Source organism: Sphaerulina musiva (assembly GCF_000320565.1).
Source record: "Sphaerulina musiva SO2202 unplaced genomic scaffold SEPMUscaffold_9, whole genome shotgun sequence".
Classification (NCBI taxonomy): Eukaryota; Fungi; Ascomycota; class Dothideomycetes; order Mycosphaerellales; family Mycosphaerellaceae; genus Sphaerulina; species Sphaerulina musiva.
Window position 1 is genome coordinate 645,381 of NW_016017391.1, and position 13,794 is coordinate 659,174.

Sequence of the window (13,794 nt, forward strand, 5' to 3'; positions counted from 1 at the left end):
CACCAACAGGAGGAAGGAGAATCAGAACAGACGCTCGCTCGAGCGAGGCGTGTCTATTCACAGCATGGCCCTCTCCATCTCGACCGGCGAGAGATTTTCGCTCAGCGCAGCACAAAGGCACGAACGCAACCTTCTCGCCAAGTTCCATCAATCTCAGGCTACGAAGCAACTATACCAAGATCTATGGCATGACAGAAAAGCCATCGAAGCAATTGCAGCACACCATCTTGGACTATCTGGTTCATCAGCCATTTGCACTGTTCAACCCATGGACTCGTGGTTGAAAGGCCAATTCAATATATGCGTCCTCATCAATGTGCAGGACGGCGATGGCGAGACGCGTAGGAAAATCTTTCGATGTCCGATGCCCCATAAGGTGGGGGAACAAAACTTTTCTGGCGCTGTAGAGGAGAAAATTAGGGCTGAAGTTGCGGCTTATGTCTGGATAGAAAAGAACTGCCCCGAAATACCAATTCCCCAATTACACGCATTCGGGTTTTGCACTGATTTGCAGGTACTTTTAGTCCGGGCCCTGTTCCTTCCAGCAGACGCGCATATCGATTCTTAGTATATGCCTATGCTAAGAAGCTACAGTTTACCCATCACCGATCCGAGCCGGGCCATTTTCGAGATCCTACTAATATGGAGTTCCATCGTCCATATCTATTGCTAGACTACATCGACAGACAAATAGGGCGAATGCTATCAGAGACCTTGCCCGAACTTCCGGAGACGGACACTGTCAGGATGCAGAATCTGTTTCGAGGCATCAGTCGAGTGATGCTCTCCCTTGCCCGACAGACACAGTCCCATATCGGCTCGCTTCGATTCAACGACGATGGCTCTACCACTCTCTCCAATCGCCCTATCCTCTGTACTAACACCATCCTGGAGAGCGAAGGTGCACCCCGCACTGTGAACAGGACATACACGACACTGGGGAGTTTCATCGATGACATGATTCAATTCCGCGACGAAGCTTTCCGTGCTCAACCGAACGCTGTCCATGATGAAGAGGATTGCCGTCTCCAGATGCTTCACATGGTTTTACTGCGACTCTTGAAACATCACTTCATCGACAGCCAATCCGAAGGGCCATTTGTACTACAGTTTACAGATTTTCACCCGAGCAACATCTTCGTGGATGACCAGTGGAACATCGTGGCGCTTATCGACTTCGAATTCATCTGCGCCTTGCCTCCGAGCATGATGACTGTACCTTATTGGCTCAAAGTGGATGCCATCGATGAGGTTTGTAAGCACATGCACGCTTTTCGCATCATGCACAACGCCTTCTTGGACCATCTCCGCGAGGAGGAAGGTCGCACTGGGAGTACTATTTCACTTGCCAAGTCGATACAAGAAGCTTGGGATACGGACTCGTGTTGGTTCTACCGCTGCCTGACATCGGTCAACGGGATGCCCTGCTGCTTAGAGGATCACATTTATAAGAAATTCGGTGTGGACCTCTCAGTGGACGAAGAGAGAAGCTGGGCGAAAACCATGTCCGCATTCTGGTCGTTAGATTCGGAGAAGGACGTGATGCAGAAAGTTCGCGATAAGGCTGAGTACGACAAGCAAATGGAGCTTCACTTTCGTACAGTCTTGAATACTACTGATGACAGCGATGCTCTGGATGTGACGTCTGCAGCTGTTTGATCTGACGTTCACTTCTTCTCCTTCTCCGCTTTCTTCTTCGCTTTCTCCTCATCCTGCTGAATTTCTGGGTTGATGGTTCATGATTCAATTTGCATAAGAACCAGGTATCCAGCCACCTCGACCCGAAGTATCATTCAGCTGTGCCACCAAGCCCTGCTGTTCCCTCTCCAATTCATCCCGATCCGAGCACTTCTCGGCACAGTCAAAGTCTATGATGATCGCGCGTCCCTCACTGATGAGAAAGTTATGTTTATTCGTATCGCCATGTTTAATGCTCAGACTGTGTAATTTCGCAAGCGCCTTCTGACATAATTCCAGATCCTCTGGGCCCGCATGTCTCGCATTGGGGATTTTCTCGATGAGAAAACCAATCACTCTGCCATGTTCGGTCAAATGTCCTAGAAAAGCGGGACCAATTCCTTCTCCGTCGAGACATTCATACGCGGCAGTTTCGTAATTAATCGCTGTGATTTCCAATTCGAATCTGGCATATTTGGCAAAACATTCAATCGAGTTGCCGTCCTTAACGAGTACCTCTGCTTCATACACTGCAGACTTCCACTTCCGGCCGAGTCGGAGGTCGAAGTAGTCCACCTTGTTCGGATGCCAGATCGATGTCACGCCGACCAGCGGCCGATGCACAACGTTCGTGAAAGAAATGAGGCTGGTTTCCGGATCCCGTGTTACCGAGGCTTCATTCCAGTCGCCAGGCGGGAACGGTGGGAGTATCAGCATGAGCATGGGGGAGAAACACATGTCTTCTTCGGTGTATAAGCCCGGTTCAATGGTGATGTACTTGACCATGTTGCCATTGACGAGAATTCGAAAATGACTGTCTTCGTTGTCCTCTTCCATACTCACACTCGCTTCCAGGATTCGGGTCAGAGGTTCCATGGTCTTGAATGAGAATAATACTTGTATCCTGTCAGGAAAGGACAGAAGAAGGTGCCGCGTCTGATGCCACAACATAAGGTAAGTACGAGCAAGCAGGAAGGTGAGGTATCATTGGCTGCTCGCTACGGCCCGAGTCCGTGGGATCAACCCAGTTCCTCCTACCCTCTTCCGTCCACAAACACCTCACATGAACTATGAGCACACCAAAACTGCTCGACTCACAGCCTCCTAGTGATCATGAATGATCAAGATATGACCACGGCCAGTTACGAGGCTCAGACTTATCCGCGCCTCAATTTGAAAGACTTTACATTGGATGAAAATAACTTGGAGCGCGACTGTCCACTCGACAATGGACGCCATCAAAAGTTACCAGAGTACGACCTTGGAACGCTGGACTCCCTGCCCCTTGAGATTCTTCAGGAAGCAATTTCCTACCTGGACTTCGACACGCTGGCAGCTCTCAGACGCGTCAATGCTAGAGCAATGGAAGTAGTGGAGTCTGTGCCTGCATACCGCGCAACTTTACAGCTTTGTCCTAACATCGTCCGAGGGCTCTATAGCATCCACTACGGCGCCTACGTTTCCTTGAACACGCTCTGGAGCACTCTCGGGAGAGCTAGATGTGAAGATTGCGGCGATTTCGGTGGCTATATCTACCTTCTTACCTGTCGGCGCGTGTGCTTTCTGTGTTTCCGCACGGCATGCAGATTTTACCCATTGCAAATTGCAGAGGCTTCCAAGCAATACGGGATCAAGAAAGACTCACTTTGCGACATTCCTACCATGCGGAGCGTTCCAGGTGTGTATACGGGCGCGGAAAAGGCAAGGCGCATACCAATGGTGCTGCTTGATCGGGACATGGTCCGTCAGCGGGCGATAGGTTTACATGGCTCAGAAGATCGTATGCTGGACTTCCTCAAACAGAAATCAACCAGTCTAGAAGCGCAATATCAGGATCGCTGCCGCGCCAGGGAGGCCGGACAAACTGACAAGCGTTTGAGAAAGCCAACCCCAACGCAACCTACAAACGGACGCCCAGGGGATCCGCGACGGTACATGGCTATTGTGCAAGCACCATACGTCAACCACCAGACATGCAAAGTTGATTTTGGGAGATTCTGTAGTGCATGTGCAAGATCGTATGCCGACCACGAATGGAGAAGGAGATATGTATCCCAATCTTTTGCTGAGCATCTCCACCAATGCGGTCAAGTGATTGATGGCTCCCATCAAATCAGATCAAGGAATTCGTCCACGTCAACATGATGGTCTCTCAGACAGCCCAGCCGAACGACCAGCTTATAAGAACGATCAAGTACACCCTTTTCCCCTGTTATCCACCCGTCTACCCACGATCTTAATGCCGTTCAACGATGCATAGGATCACGACCTGGCTTGACCATGTGCCTTGAGCAGTAGTGACTCGAATCTGGAAGCTGATTCTGCTCTACGGGCGAGCATTTCACGTTTGTGCGTTGGCGTGCGGCGCATTGACGGAATTGTTCGAGCTTCTTGCAACCGCAGGTGTGCCTGCGCCAATCCTGTATACACATCTGTTTATTACCGTACTAGCCATTGGAACGAATCGCGATCATCCCGTTCCAGCATTAGTAGCTCAGACGATGCAGTGGACGGAGCAGGCACAGCAACGAGGCGCAAGTCTGCTGGCATACAGTCCCTGCACGGCGTGTGCTGCTGGCCATTGATACTGCGCCTCTACGCGCCTCGCTGTACCTTCGCGTGAAGCTGGTACTAATACCGTGTCAAGGTATTCCTCTTGCTCGTCGGCTCGTCGCCTATCCAATGAGGCCGTCACTCGCCTCCTTGGCTTCGTTTCTACAGCCGCTGAAGCCGCCAACTTCGATCAGCATATATTCAAATATAGCTCAGATCATCGTCTTCGAGACTCAGCGAATCGATGGTTCAGGTCCGCTTAGTGATCGGTAGTCAAGATGCGTTTAGTGTCCGGTCTGTTTGGCGATTTTCGGAAAGGAAATTTCACATTTGGGCCTTTCGGTCATACATGCCACAAGAGCATCCATTTGTCCCTTCTTGCGCTTGAAGTTTGTTCAGCAAGCCGAGAAGAGTGTGTGATGGAAGCAAACAACCACGTGCAGAACTTCTTTACCTACCAGTGATTCTTACATGTGGCCATTGCCGGCAGTCGCCGACGAACGAGTTGTAGCCGATGAGCACGTGAGGCTGCCAGGCCCAGGCCAGGGTGGTTCCCAGTCTGAGGACATTCTTTCCAGTTTCCCTCACAGACTTCTCTTGGCGCAGCATCATCGTTGATGTTGCTTTACTTCTTTGTACCTAGATGTACCTCCTACTTGATGTGGTCTGTGTCGTGTCTCATATTGCCTACAGCAGTAAGGTCTACATGAGGAGAAGGTACAAGTTGCGTAGATACAGACCACCGACGTCATTCGCGTAGTGCCAAGTGGTGGGTGGCTCCTTCCAGGTTCAACACATGTCAAACATGCTTCACAAGAGGAAGTGGCAGTGACCAACCCACCTACCCACAACCTGCTTGCTGCAGGCACAGGGTCCAAGCTACCTCTGCACTAGTAGAGTAGGTACGATGGAGGTAGGAGGAAAGAGGTAGGCAGTAGGGAAGGAAGGGAAGGTAGGGCAGGTAGGGTTGTAGGGGAGCTGGAGCTTGTGTCTCACTCTCCTCCCTCTTGTCCCTCTTCTTCCTTCTTCTTCTTCTTGTTCTTCTTCTTCTTCCTCTTGCTCCTCTACCTACTACCTACCACCACTGACATTCACACACTTCACCAACCAACTCACCTCACCCGCAAATCACATACCACACACCAATCTTCCCGTCAGCCATGGACTTCCTCAAGAATGCTGCCGGCCAGTTCAGCGGAAACAACGGACAGCAGCAGGGCCATTCCAACCAGCAAGGCGGCATGGGTAGCAGCAGCAGCGAAGGACAGCAACAGCAGGGCGGTGGCGGCGGCGGCTTCCTCGGAGGCCTGACCAACAAGCTCAACGGCGCCGCAGGAGGTGGTGTCGAGAGCGAGAAGAACGAGGACTACCTCGACAAGGGCGTCGACTACGTCCAAGAGAAGTTTATGGGTCAAGGTGCTCAGAACAATGAGAGCGCTGTCGAACAAGCCAAGGATGAGCAGATCTCGGACTTTATCCGTGGACAGTTTAAGTCTCAGTACGTTCTCAGCTCATCACCGTGTACGCTGGCAACTTGATATATTGGGATATGCTGACTGTTGTCTAGGACTGGCCGCGACATGCCGATCAAGGACAAGCCCACTGCCATGGACAGGAACGTCGACTAAGCTGCGTTGGGGATGTGAGGTGATATCTCCCAAGTCTTTCGAGCTGCTCCGACTTCATCATGTAGTCTGTTGCAAGCTATGACCGAGAATGAAATGCAATGTCTCCAATCAATTGCATTCTTGTGCGCCACTTGTCCGGGTGATCGTGAAGCACTTTCTCTCACCAAAAAGTGCAGTCGTGTCAGTATGGCCACTACCTGACGTGTTATTACCCTCGCACCTTACGGCTCGAGACCTTCCTGCTTGGTTCGAAGATAATCGAAAATGTGTTGTGCTGACGGGTGAGTTGAAAACCAAAGTGCGCACTGATCGTGGCTGCCAGGAGCATTTTCCGGCGTATGAAGAGGTGGGAAAGTGAGTTGTGCTGTAAAGCATAGTCAATGGCTATTCCGAGCGTATGACGCCCTCCTTTCTTGGCTGCAGCTAGAAATGGAGATTTTGTCAACACAATTTCGACCGATTCTATTTTCAACTCACACTCTACAATCATACCGTCTGACATGGACGGTACACTCGACTTCAAGCAAGGCGTCGCCATTGCACTTTGATGCAGCTGTGAGCCCATGTTTTTCCCCCTTCAGCGCGGCCAAGTAATGTCCCAATAACAAGATAGCGCGACGCAAAGTATACCGTCAAGAAATGATCCAAGCAGGCCATGCGACACGTTCCCGAGCCCGTGGAGCAGGTCACGTCCCTGCAATTATGATCTGAAGCGTTCGCAGGAGAAAGTCATCTTGATTGGCCCTTAGGGCTTTGTTCGAGGAATGTACACATTCGTATCGGGCCCGAGATGCAGCCCTTCTCATGAGGGGACGAAAAAGATCTATTGCACCTCATACGAACGATGTTGTGATGTTGAAGAGGTGGAATGGCTGGTGAGATTATCATCGAAGTTGTCAATAGCCATGATCTGTTACAAAAAGGATCGTCGCGTCCAGCATCAAGTTCCTCCCAAGTCAATTCGTATCCATCTGGACAACACCTCCCTGCAACATCTTTCCTCTTCCATATCATGGCTCCTTCGACATTCGCATCCTTGAGCGGTGCTCTTTTCGGCATGATTCAGCTCTCCAGTATGTCTTTTTACGCTATCAAGCAGATCGCTGTGATGATGATGATGATGCTGACTTCACTCGACAGACTCCCTCATCATCACACAGACTGTCCATCGATCCTTCTGCCCTGCAACAACTACCGCTTCTCTGCCAAGCTGCGGCTGGATCTCCGCCAGCGGCTCAACAAGCATACCGTATTGCTTTTCGACTTCATCATCACAAATCTCGATCGCATCTTCGACAAGGACAGCGCCAGTCATCTCGATCACAGTCACACCACTGCCATCGACCCTCAACACCAATATCCTCACAACGACGATAGTGTCGAGTGTCACAGCCACAGCCACCGCTACCACTCTGAGCACAGTCTATTTTCCTCCAGGATATAATTCAGCATCGAGCTCGTCAAGTACTGCTTCCACAACCACGACTGTAACTTCCATTGGAGATGGGAGCGCTCCAGTCTATGGTGGAGCATCGACGACCACGACCAGCATCACCTCTACCGCAACACCTCCAGGGTATCAAGGAGCATCAAGCTCATCCATCACAACCTCCACACTCACCACTTCCACCACCAACATCGGCGCTCCCGGCTACGGCGACCTCGTGACAACGACTACAACAACAACCACCTCCACCTCCACCAGTCCCACCAACGCCCTCATAACTCCCAGCATAGTCCCCACCAGCCTCCCCACCTACTGCTACCAAGACGGCGCCCTCCTCAACGCCGGAGTCAACATCACCATCACCGACAACGCCGGCCAAGCCTACGTTCTCCTCTGTCTCAATTCCGGCCTCGACCTCCTCGGCGTCGGCTTATCCGGCATCGCCCTCGCCACCGTTTCCGCACCCAATTCTGCTGATGACTGTTTGGCTGTCTGTGACGCCGAAGACGAGTGTACGGGCTTTGCGTTTCAGAGTATTGCCGGCTGGGGAATTGGACCGGGAACGTGTTTTTTGTATTCTGGAATTGGATTGTCGTTTACGAATTCTGAGTTGCTGAATTTGATTGCTTTTATTAAGTTGGATGCGTTGACTGGGTTGCCGTTGAGGAGGAGGGGGAGGAGGGAGAGCGCGAGGCGAGGGGTGATGATGGTGGATGGTGGGTGGTGAGGAGGATGAGTCAAGTGAGAGAGATGGTATTATATACTTTTTTTTCTTCCTCTCTTTTGTGCGGAAGGGAAGGGAAGGGAATTGTGGTACAAAATTGGGAGGTGTGTGGAAGGAACCATGTATATAACCCAAATTCTATTTACTAGTCTATCACTACCTGACTATTCCGCTTTTCCATCTACCAGCTATACAGCAGCAGCATAATCATACTCAAGTCAAAAGATCCCACGGGGCTCTCAATATCTACCTTATCTATGTAGACTTGTAACCGTACGCGCGGTCCCTTTTTTTCCAGTGGTAGTTGAACATCTAGCTACCCTACCTTACCTCCTAGGTACGTTAGGCTTCTCTTCTACCAACGAATAAAACCCACATTCATCTACTTAACCTATAAAAAACTCGCCCGAATGCAAAAGTATTAAACTTCGCAGGTGACTGCCAGACTTCCTACTTACAAGTGACATTACATTTTACTTTTCAGTCCCAAGGAACCTGGCTGGCTGCTGATATATGACTCTCATCAGTAAGTAGGTACCTTAGTGTTGTGTATACTTTTTTCCGCTCGCACAAGAATTTTCTTCCGGTGCGTCTACGTGTATCGAAGGGAAGGTATGGGTTATCGATATCGATATCGATACTTTTTTGGTTCGACCCAATCAATTTACTTGAAGAAAGAAAAGGCAAAGCACAATCACGCAATGCTTTGCTTTTTGCTTTGCTTTGCTAGGTACCATGGAGATTTAAGAAGTTTTTTGTTAGAGAAAAGAGAGAAAAGAGAAAACAAATATGACAAGTAAGGTTAGTGGGTGGCTTTTTTTGGTGCTTGGAGAAAGGTTTTTGTGGTGGTGGGTTTTTGATATATATATACAATATGTATATTTCACGAGACATCGACTTGCGTTGCACCAGCATAAAGTCTTGACAACTCCTCCTCCTCCTCCTACAACCACTACAACCACAACCAAAAAAATGCATCTCTCCCTCTCCCCCACCCTCCACCTCCTAACCACAACAACCCTCCTCCTCCTCCTCATCCCCCCCACCACCTCCTGGACCCCTCTAAAATCCCCCTTTACGCTCCCCCTCGCAACCTTCCCGACAGCCCACTGCAACCTCGCCTCTTCATCCTCAAATTTCGAATTCGAAAAACTCCTCTCCCTCTCCCCTCTCGCATCTTTACGCAGTGGAATTTGTCTTCGACAAGGAAGTGAATTTCCCATTGGATCATTCATGTTCGGGCAACCGCTGATACTCAATAAGGGTTTAGAGGAGAAATTTGCCGCCGAAGAGAAATTGGAGGTGCAGGAGAAGTGGTATCCAGAGTGTCAGATTGATGTTTTTGGGGATGGGGAGTGTGGGGGGGAAGCTGGGGGGGAGGAGGTTGGTGAGGAGAAGAAGAATGATGATGATGATGAGGAAGAGAAGGAGAAAGAGGAAAAACTTCCCAATTTCCCAATCTACACCCTCCCCGACGCAACCGCCACTCTCCCCCAACACAAATCCACGCGCCTTCGAAAATGTCATTCCCTCCTCTCCCCTTCTTCTTCTTCTTCCGCCCAAAACCAAACCGGAAAATCCATCCTCCTAACCTGCCAACACGTAACCGACCACGTCCTTCCGCGCTGCGCAGAAAAGCTTGTTCAAGACGACATATCCAAAAAAGGCCTCTATCGCACTTGTTATAAATTCGGTCGAAATGCAAAAGAGGGGTCGGCGGATCGGGAGGAGTGGTGTGCACCGTATTGTGGAGAGATGGGGGGATTGGGGTTGCCGAGGCATTATGAACCGGGTTATGGACCGCAGTGTAAAGATTCGGGGGGGAATTGTGGGAATTTGAAGATTTGATGGGGGGTTTCTTTTTCTTTTTCTTTTTTTTTTGTGCTTTGTGCTGGAGGGATGGAGTTGCGATGGATGGGATGGGGCGGGGAGGAATGTGTTTGAAGATGTTGGATGGGCGTATGATTGAAAAGGATGGGAGAGGAGGTGGAGGAGGAGGGGAAAGGGAATGGATCGTGAGAAGTCATGGCAGACATTATGCGAAGAGGATAATTTCTTTTTCCGCGTAGAAAGCCAAGTGGAAAAGAGAGAAGGAGGGAAATGATAGATTCCTTTCTAGCAGGGAGTTTCATGAGTTGTTTTTCGGACAACACAAGAGGAAGTTTTGTGCGATGGTAGTTTGATGGCGACAACTACTGTTCTTGCTTCTGGCGTAATAACGGGATTTTTTGTATAACGGAGTCAGCCAGCAATACCATATGGTGTGTTAACCAGAACCGATTTGGAGAATGGAATGTATGAGGACATGCCATTTCGCATTCAGAACGAGTACTGCAACTCTGCACACATTCGCGTTGCTTGTGCATGTTTGAAAAACTTGGTTCGCGCACATGTTGTGTGATGCATTTGGGCAGTCGGTGCCATCTCGACATCACTTCATGGATAAGTGTCACGTGACCTCAGGAGTCATGCTTCTTCCCACCGGTTTGACATTCCGTTCACCCTAAACATTTCACTCGAGTCTTTTCCCTCTCAACGTGCACGCATCGGGACAGCGGCCGCAGCAAACGTCTCATTGCATTGCGTATCATATATCGGCCGTTACTGACACATGCAAACTCCATACAGCCCATGTTCTGTGCTCTCATCGTAGCCTGCTCTCCCATCACTCGCCATAACATGAAACATTTGACAAAAGAGAAGCCTTCCTGCAGATGCTGTTGCAACCCGTCGTGCACAGCCATTTCCTGCCGCCATGATGTGTATGTGATGATATTCCTTCTTCGTGCCTTGTGGGCTGCCTTCCTGAACGCCTCGCCAAATGACGCAAATAATTACAATGTCTCCTCGGGTATAGCAAAAGGGTATCGCGCGCATGTGTGGGGTGAGCAGACGATGACAATTATGTAACGTGTAGCAGCGCCGCGATAAGTGGAGAAGGGAGTGAGTGAGAACTGATATGGTGTTAGCTGGTGGCTGTTGGTTAGGTTGCACCCACGACCAGGATTGCACTCACAGATGGTCGACTACGTGTCGATGCTCCGGTTCGAGCCTGAGCCAACGTAATATGTTCCCTTGACGGCAGCGCTGATGCCCACACCAAGAGCAACAGCAACACCGACAATGAACAGTGCCAGCATGATCTTCGCAATCAGCTTGCTCCGACTACTCATTGCAGTCCATTTCTCCCGAATGGGGTTCAGGACCTTGATGCCCTTGTTCTGCCGTCTCTTTTGTTTCTCAGCCTGGTACTTTTGCTTCAACGTCTGCTTGCTCGGCCACATGGTGCATTCCTTGTTGTGGTCGACGGCGAGACGTTTGGAGAAGGGATTTTCATCGTCGGAGAGAGGAGTCAGAGGTGCGTCGTTACCAGACTCGAGATCCTTTTCGTAGACGTCGAGGCGAGACTTTTTCGTAGCTGCAGGAATGGCCTCGTGCGATGCAGGTGGGTGGGTGTAGAATGGCGATTGCACCGGCGCTCCGCTTCCGTAGTCGTGCGTCAGCGATTCGCGTGAAGGCTGCGGCGTGATGGCAGGCGAATGAGCCATTGCAGGAGGGAGTAGTGATGGCGAGCGCTGTGGCTCTAGCTCCTGCTCCGTAGCAGGGACGATAGTCGCTCCGAATGTGGTTGAGGCCATGTTCGCTGGAGGGGGGTGGTCGGTGTTTGTCCTAATGGCAGCTGTCTATTTCCAGGGCGTCTATGTCGATGTCGTCTTCGAGGTTGTCGAGGTCGATGTAGTGGACGGCACTGACATCAACTGATAGTGCAGAAGGTTGTCGTTATGTGCGTAGCTCGACAGGTCCAGATCAAGTCGAGGCGCAAAGGAAGGGCTTCCGGAGCAGGAAGTGGCCAGGCGAAGGTGTCGGTCCAACGGTTCTCGTAGCTCGTATGGCAACTGCTACCGCGGCTGTGCCTCCTGGTACAGGTCGTATGTACAGTAACGTTCGTGACTTGTTACTGGTGTCGACGAGGAGTACGTGGGCGACAGGGAATGGTGACAGCGATGATGGTGGTGAGATGCTGAGGCCGGGACGAGGGAGGGACAGGCCGTGTTTCAAATGTTCCAGGGAGTAGAAGGTAGAATTCAGAGAGGCAGACAAGACAGCAGAGGAATCAGAAGAAGCAGAAGAAGAAGAAGCAGAATAAGAAGTGAGACTAGAGAGCTACGAGCAATATAGGGTTTGCGGCAGACAACGATGATTCTCCAGTAATTATTCCAGCTCCCGGCGATTTCCCCCCTTCAAATTCACCCTGAATCGGGTCTGATTAGACTGTTTGTAGTAGATGTGTTGATAGTATCAGGTGAGCAGTTCCCATGCTTTGTAGTTAGTGATAATAGTAGGCACATTTGTTGGCGTCCACAGAATTCTCATGTCTCAGTCTCATGCAGCGACAGATGCCAATCCCAACCTATCACAAGGGAAGCGTCCCGCCCCGGGGGAACGTTCACTCTAGCGGGTCCTTATCCTGGCTTAGACTGGCTTTAAGGGGCAAGCTGGAGAGGTTCACAACAATTCTCCACGGAGGCTGGAGGCTGGAGGCTGGAGGCTTGATAGAAGGTACAGGAAGCTAGAATGAGAGATGTGGAGAGTACGAGACTTGCGAGACTGGCGAGTCGAATCAGTCGATGCATCCATCATGCATGGCGTGGAGAAGCAGGCCAATTAATCAGTTTTGGCGAAAAGAAATGAATCTAGAGCGTGGAATATTCCATATTGCATATGCATACTAGCATGAGCTCTATCATTGCCAGTTCATTTACACGATAACAGACTGTACAGTATGAATACGGTGAGAAAAGCAGTTGAGAGAAGAAGAGGTCATCAATCATCATCATCATCATCATCGCAAGTAAAAAACCGTTGAAAATGGCATTTTAGAATGAGAAGAAAGACAATCTCCATTGTTCGGCCGTGCCATCCATGCACACGTTTGATGAGACCACGCGCAACCTGCACCGAGTAATTTTTAGTTTTTCTGCCCACTTTTCCTCGTCTACGTCTCTTGTCTCTACCGTTCACAAACGCCTTTTGCCTTTTCTTCTCTCTTTGCTTACTCGTATTCGATCCCACCACAGAAACTCAGAAACCTCTCTTCTTCTGCTTCTTCTCCTCTTTTCGTCGTCATGCCCGTTGAAGACGTACCAAACTTTGGACCAATGTTGGCGTCCCTTTCTCCTCTGCTTAAGCGGCGAGTCAGTCACTTGAAACAGGCACGGGAAAGCAGAATCGGGTCAAGATCGACAGGGACACAGGAACAGGAACTGCAAAGAAGTATTCAGGTCAAGCGATCCCAGAGTCCAGAATCCCAGCGCTCTCTAGATGAATATTCTACACGTACGGTATATATCTCCGACGAACTGATGATGATGATCATTTAAGCAAGGTATTCATCCTCTCATCACATACCGCCACGCCTCCACAGAGCCACTCGCCACATCCAGTCGTTTAAAAAGCTACCTCCACCTTTTATTAAAGTCGCGTGCGGGAGCGCATTTTCACGTGGGCAATTACTGCCGGGCGCTGACTGGGAAACGAACGATTTGCCACTTTTCAAAAAAGAATTGATTACGCACTTCCCGAATGCCCCCAAAGGTCGCCAGGGCTAAGGGCAGGCCCCAAAATGTCTAGTCGCAGACCCCATTTCTGAGTTATCCAGTTATCACCGTACCCTTACGATATTACCTTCCTAGTAGCTACCTTCTGTAGCTTCACTTCACATTACACCCCGAAGGATACCCCTCTCGGTTCTAAGCCCCCCTTGG

The 13,794-nt window shown here is 50.2% G+C and overlaps 8 protein-coding genes across 8 annotated transcripts; 6 read left to right on the top strand and 2 right to left on the bottom strand.

The window, feature by feature from the left end:
* Positions 1-124: 124 nt before the first annotated feature.
* Positions 125-2,327, top strand: SEPMUDRAFT_151039 (uncharacterized protein). The gene is made up of 2 exons (XM_016906557.1): positions 125-514; positions 595-2,327. The coding sequence occupies exons 1-2, from the start codon at positions 269-271 to the stop codon at positions 1,657-1,659; spliced, it is 1,311 nt and encodes a 436-aa protein (XP_016758072.1). The 5' UTR covers positions 125-268; the 3' UTR covers positions 1,660-2,327.
* On the bottom strand, positions 125-2,514 carry SEPMUDRAFT_165674 (uncharacterized protein; the record flags this gene model as incomplete). The annotated part of the gene is made up of 1 exon (XM_016908182.1): positions 125-2,514. The coding sequence occupies one exon, from the start codon at positions 2,512-2,514 to the stop codon at positions 1,744-1,746; it is 771 nt and encodes a 256-aa protein (XP_016758073.1). The 3' UTR covers positions 125-1,743.
* A 291-nt stretch (positions 2,515-2,805) lies between these two features.
* On the top strand, positions 2,806-3,303 carry SEPMUDRAFT_51021 (uncharacterized protein; the record flags this gene model as incomplete). The annotated part of the gene is made up of 1 exon (XM_016909180.1): positions 2,806-3,303. A coding segment is annotated over one exon (498 nt), but the record flags the coding sequence as incomplete, so codon positions are not given.
* On the top strand, positions 3,159-3,829 carry SEPMUDRAFT_151041 (uncharacterized protein). Its single transcript, XM_016906558.1, has one exon. It carries the CDS (start codon positions 3,340-3,342, stop codon positions 3,820-3,822), a length of 483 nt encoding a protein of 160 aa, XP_016758075.1. The 5' UTR covers positions 3,159-3,339; the 3' UTR covers positions 3,823-3,829.
* A 1,474-nt stretch (positions 3,830-5,303) lies between these two features.
* On the top strand, positions 5,304-6,430 carry SEPMUDRAFT_151042 (uncharacterized protein). The gene is made up of 2 exons (XM_016906559.1): positions 5,304-5,728; positions 5,798-6,430. Exons 1-2 carry the CDS (start codon positions 5,391-5,393, stop codon positions 5,856-5,858), a joined length of 399 nt encoding a protein of 132 aa, XP_016758076.1. The 5' UTR covers positions 5,304-5,390; the 3' UTR covers positions 5,859-6,430.
* A 396-nt stretch (positions 6,431-6,826) lies between these two features.
* Positions 6,827-8,046, top strand: SEPMUDRAFT_135360 (uncharacterized protein). The gene is made up of 2 exons (XM_016902709.1): positions 6,827-6,931; positions 6,999-8,046. The coding sequence occupies exons 1-2, from the start codon at positions 6,871-6,873 to the stop codon at positions 8,030-8,032; spliced, it is 1,095 nt and encodes a 364-aa protein (XP_016758077.1). The 5' UTR covers positions 6,827-6,870; the 3' UTR covers positions 8,033-8,046.
* A 955-nt stretch (positions 8,047-9,001) lies between these two features.
* SEPMUDRAFT_110371 (uncharacterized protein) lies at positions 9,002-9,877 on the top strand (the record flags this gene model as incomplete). Its single annotated transcript, XM_016900841.1, has 1 exon — positions 9,002-9,877. The coding sequence occupies one exon, from the start codon at positions 9,002-9,004 to the stop codon at positions 9,875-9,877; it is 876 nt and encodes a 291-aa protein (XP_016758078.1).
* A 743-nt stretch (positions 9,878-10,620) lies between these two features.
* Positions 10,621-12,145, bottom strand: SEPMUDRAFT_90906 (uncharacterized protein). Its single transcript, XM_016910541.1, has 2 exons — positions 11,046-12,145; positions 10,621-10,983 (listed from the first exon to the last, which is right to left on the bottom strand). Exon 1 carries the CDS (start codon positions 11,665-11,667, stop codon positions 11,056-11,058), a length of 612 nt encoding a protein of 203 aa, XP_016758079.1. The 5' UTR covers positions 11,668-12,145; the 3' UTR covers positions 10,621-10,983; positions 11,046-11,055.
* Between the last annotated feature and the right edge of the window lie 1,649 nt (positions 12,146-13,794).

Bases quoted from the DNA above. Each gene is read 5' to 3' on its own strand.
- SEPMUDRAFT_90906 (XM_016910541.1), bottom strand. From the start codon at position 11,667: ATGGCCTCAACCACATTCGGAGCGACTATCGTCCCTGCTACGGAGCAG.
- SEPMUDRAFT_135360 (XM_016902709.1), top strand. From the start codon at position 6,871: ATGGCTCCTTCGACATTCGCATCCTTGAGCGGTGCTCTTTTCGGCATG. The intron at 6,932-6,998 runs GTATGTCTTTTT...TTCACTCGACAG, and splicing joins CGGCATGATTCAGCTCTCCA to ACTCCCTCATCATCACACAG.
- SEPMUDRAFT_151041 (XM_016906558.1), top strand. From the start codon at position 3,340: ATGCGGAGCGTTCCAGGTGTGTATACGGGCGCGGAAAAGGCAAGGCGC.
- SEPMUDRAFT_151042 (XM_016906559.1), top strand. From the start codon at position 5,391: ATGGACTTCCTCAAGAATGCTGCCGGCCAGTTCAGCGGAAACAACGGA. The intron at 5,729-5,797 runs GTACGTTCTCAG...ACTGTTGTCTAG, and splicing joins CGTGGACAGTTTAAGTCTCA to GACTGGCCGCGACATGCCGA.
- SEPMUDRAFT_151039 (XM_016906557.1), top strand. From the start codon at position 269: ATGGACTCGTGGTTGAAAGGCCAATTCAATATATGCGTCCTCATCAAT. The intron at 515-594 runs GTACTTTTAGTC...AAGAAGCTACAG, and splicing joins GGTTTTGCACTGATTTGCAG to TTTACCCATCACCGATCCGA.